The sequence below is a fragment of the Echinops telfairi genome, unplaced genomic scaffold (assembly GCF_000313985.2).
Source record: "Echinops telfairi isolate 266 unplaced genomic scaffold, ASM31398v2 ScPeMD7_70;HRSCAF=299, whole genome shotgun sequence".
In the NCBI taxonomy this organism is placed as follows: domain Eukaryota; kingdom Metazoa; phylum Chordata; class Mammalia; order Afrosoricida; family Tenrecidae; genus Echinops; species Echinops telfairi.
Genome location: NW_022103968.1, coordinates 2,340,548 through 2,343,575, shown reverse-complemented (window position 1 = coordinate 2,343,575; position 3,028 = coordinate 2,340,548). Strand labels below are relative to the sequence as shown.

At 59.8% G+C, this 3,028-nt stretch overlaps 1 protein-coding gene across 3 annotated transcripts in view; it reads left to right on the top strand.

The window, feature by feature from the left end:
• The window catches only part of MGMT (O-6-methylguanine-DNA methyltransferase), a 186,331-nt gene extending 183,836 nt beyond the window's left edge, over window positions 1-2,495 (top strand). For all 3 annotated transcript variants that reach the window (XM_045291184.1, XM_045291185.1, XM_045291186.1), the window contains exon 5: window positions 2,235-2,495. In XM_045291184.1, the coding sequence (XP_045147119.1) occupies window positions 2,235-2,438 (204 nt within the window). In that variant the 3' untranslated portion in view covers window positions 2,439-2,495. The remainder of the gene's footprint in view (window positions 1-2,234) is intronic.
• Window positions 2,496-3,028: the final 533 nt, after the last annotated feature.

Genomic DNA, 3,028 nt, shown 5'->3' with positions numbered 1-3,028 from the left:
CACCAGTACCACCACCACCACCAGTAAGATCATCACCATCACCCCTGTCACCAGTACCACCACCACCAGTAAGATCATCACCATCACCCCTGTCACCAGTACCACCACCACCTTCATCACCATCACTCCTGTGCTCGCCACCGTTGTCCTCGACATTATCAGCAGCAGCAGCTCCATCAGCATCACCGTCATGACAACCATCATTACTATGGTCACCACCAGCACTGTGATCGTCACCAGCATCACCCTCAATATCACCCGCATGACTCCCATCATTACTGTTGTCACCACCATCACGCTCGTCGCTGTCCTTACTATCCTGATTACCACCAGTACTATCATCACCCTCAATATCACCGTCATGACGCCCATCACCATCACCATCACAGCACTGTCTCGCCATCACTCCCATCAGGATCTGCGGCATTGCCATCACTGCCTTGGTACTCGTAGAACTCTCGTGGACTGAGTTTGTACACATCGTGATGGCCCAGCTCTGAGTCAGAGTTGGGACTGGTTGGGGGCTATGAAGGGAGTTAGATTTCCACCTCCCAAACCAAATCATCTGCCAGCGCTGGCAGAGACCCACCGTCCCACCCCGGGGAAGGTAGTGCCCTGGTCACTGGAGTCGGCCTCAGATAAGGGGACATGAGACCGGCACCACCCAGCCTGTGGGGCGCCCCGCACAGTCAGGCATGGCGGAGCCTCGGCCAGTGGCATCTGTCATCCGTGTTGGTCTAAGGCCAGAACGGGGGCCCTACTGACGCATCCCCTAAGAGCAGGTGACTTCGGAGGGAGGTGGAGGTGTGCAGGGTAGGGTGGAGCCTCAATGACAGCAGAAGGGGCCTCCATTGAGTGGAGAGACCACACAGGCGTGCCACTCCTCCATCTGGGACCCACCTGGCACGTCCCTCGCCTTGCTGTCTGCTTTCTCTAGAGTGGGGATGAGTGGGGGACAGGAAGACGGAGGTAGAACCTTGCCAGTGGTCACCTGGGTGTGTGGCACAGGGCCTCTGGCTCACACATTCAACAGGTGTGTCCAGGGCATGTGGGGAGGAGGATGGGCCTGGGGCTCGGGGACAAGTTGGTGATGGGCGGTGGGCTGGTTCTCAGGACATGCACTGTCTGCAGGGCGAGTGGGAGCTGGTGGACTTGGGGCCTGGACACTCACCCTGCCCCTCCCTGAACCACGTCACCTCCTGCACTGCACCCTGGGAGGGCCCACTTGGGACACTGCATGGTGGTGAAGTGTCCCTGGCCATCAGAGGAGATCGGACATGCTTGGGAAGGAGGCCTTTCCCCAGGGACATGCTCAGACCTTCCTCTGGGGGATGTCCCCAAGGAGGAGCTTGTCCAGCTTCTGAATGAGTACCCCTCACAGTCAATAACCCCAGGAACCCCCAAATTGTGTGCAGCCTGACAACAAGGCACATCTCTGAGGGGGAAGCCCCTGACCAAGCCCTCCTGACGTGGGCTGCACTCTGGACTGGTCGGGGAGAGAGGGCTGCTCCCCCGTTGTGGGCTTTACAGACTCTAAATCACCCTGCCCTGCCCTCCTGGGACCTCAGCCAGCTGAGACTAGGATCCAGGGCTAGCTTTAGATTAGACAATAAAGCTAGAGTGGTAGACATGTCATGGCCATGCCTGGTTGACTCTCAGAGACACCCATCCACCCCAGGGTCAGAAAGACCCTACCAGCCACCATGCTGACAGCCAGAGGGACAGGCTGTGCTAGGACTACATGGCCTGTCATCCAGCAGGTGGGCCGGGTTCCAATAAAACTTTGTTTGCAAAAGCAGGTGGTACTGGCTGTCGCTTGACATGCTCAACTCCAGACCAGTCACATCTCTCATGCATGTCAGCAAGCCTGGGCCCCTATCCTGGAACCGAGATTCTCTTTTGTTAGAACAAGTTGCATGTGGCCCGCCAAGTGAAATAAAGTTCCCTTCCCCTGACCCTGGGCTACAGGGGGTTCTCGGGAGAGGTCTGCACACTTCCCTGGAGCTCAGGCCACCCCACCGCCCACACACACACACACAATGGCCCATGGAAAGACACTCGGAGTCAGGTAGCAGGCCTGAGACACAGGAACCCCCACTGCACTCTGCCCATGAGACCCCACCCTCCCTGTCCCCACCTAGCCCCCAGCCCAAGGGTGCTGCTCAGCCATGCTCAGTCCCCACGCTCCCCGCAGCTCCTAACCCAAGCTGACAGCCACCATCTCTGTCTTCCAGGTGCCCATCCTCATCCCGTGCCACCGGGTGGTGGGCAGCGGAGGCAAGCTGGGCGGCTACTCCAGCGGACTGGCTGTGAAGCAGTGGCTGCTGGCCCACGAGAAGGGTGCAGGGCCCCACCAGGGGACAAGGACAGATGCAACCCCCACCCGAGCTGGGCACCAGGAGGCGCCAACCCAAGCGGAGTACATGAAATCGGGATGACCAGAGTGGCCGGGAGTGCGGGTGTCCCTGATTAAAGCCCAGCGTCCTGGCAGCACAGCTGGTCTCCTCTTTCTTGGTCAGGTCTGGGGTGAGGAGGCGCTTCGGACAAAGAAGGATCAGTGAGGTCTCCTCGCTCTTTCCTCTGGGGATCCTGCACCCCCACCCCACGGCTGGCCTCCCAGAGGGTGCTGCTGTTAGCAGGCTCTTGTGCCTCCTTCCCAGTGGCTGGAGAAGCTCCCCAGTGGTCAAGCTGTGGGCTGCTAACAGCCGAAAGGTCAGCAGTTCAAGCCCAGTCATTGACTCCATGGATCTGTGACCTAGCAGCAGCCATGGGAGACCCTCTGGGGCAGTCCTGCAGAGTCCCACGGTGGCACTATGAGGTGGCATTGACCTGAGGGCACCCAGCCATGCCAACTTGAGCCCAGCTGCTCCTGGTCTATGCTGAGTGGCCAGGGGCCAGAGGAATCAGGAACAGCGTAGCTCTGGGCGGATGCAGGCCTGGCTGCCCTATTGCCCTCCTGGGTGGGAGCCTGGCCCGGCCTAGCCTCTCTCCTGGGCTCCTCGGGGTGACCGCTCTGGGCCAGAGGTGG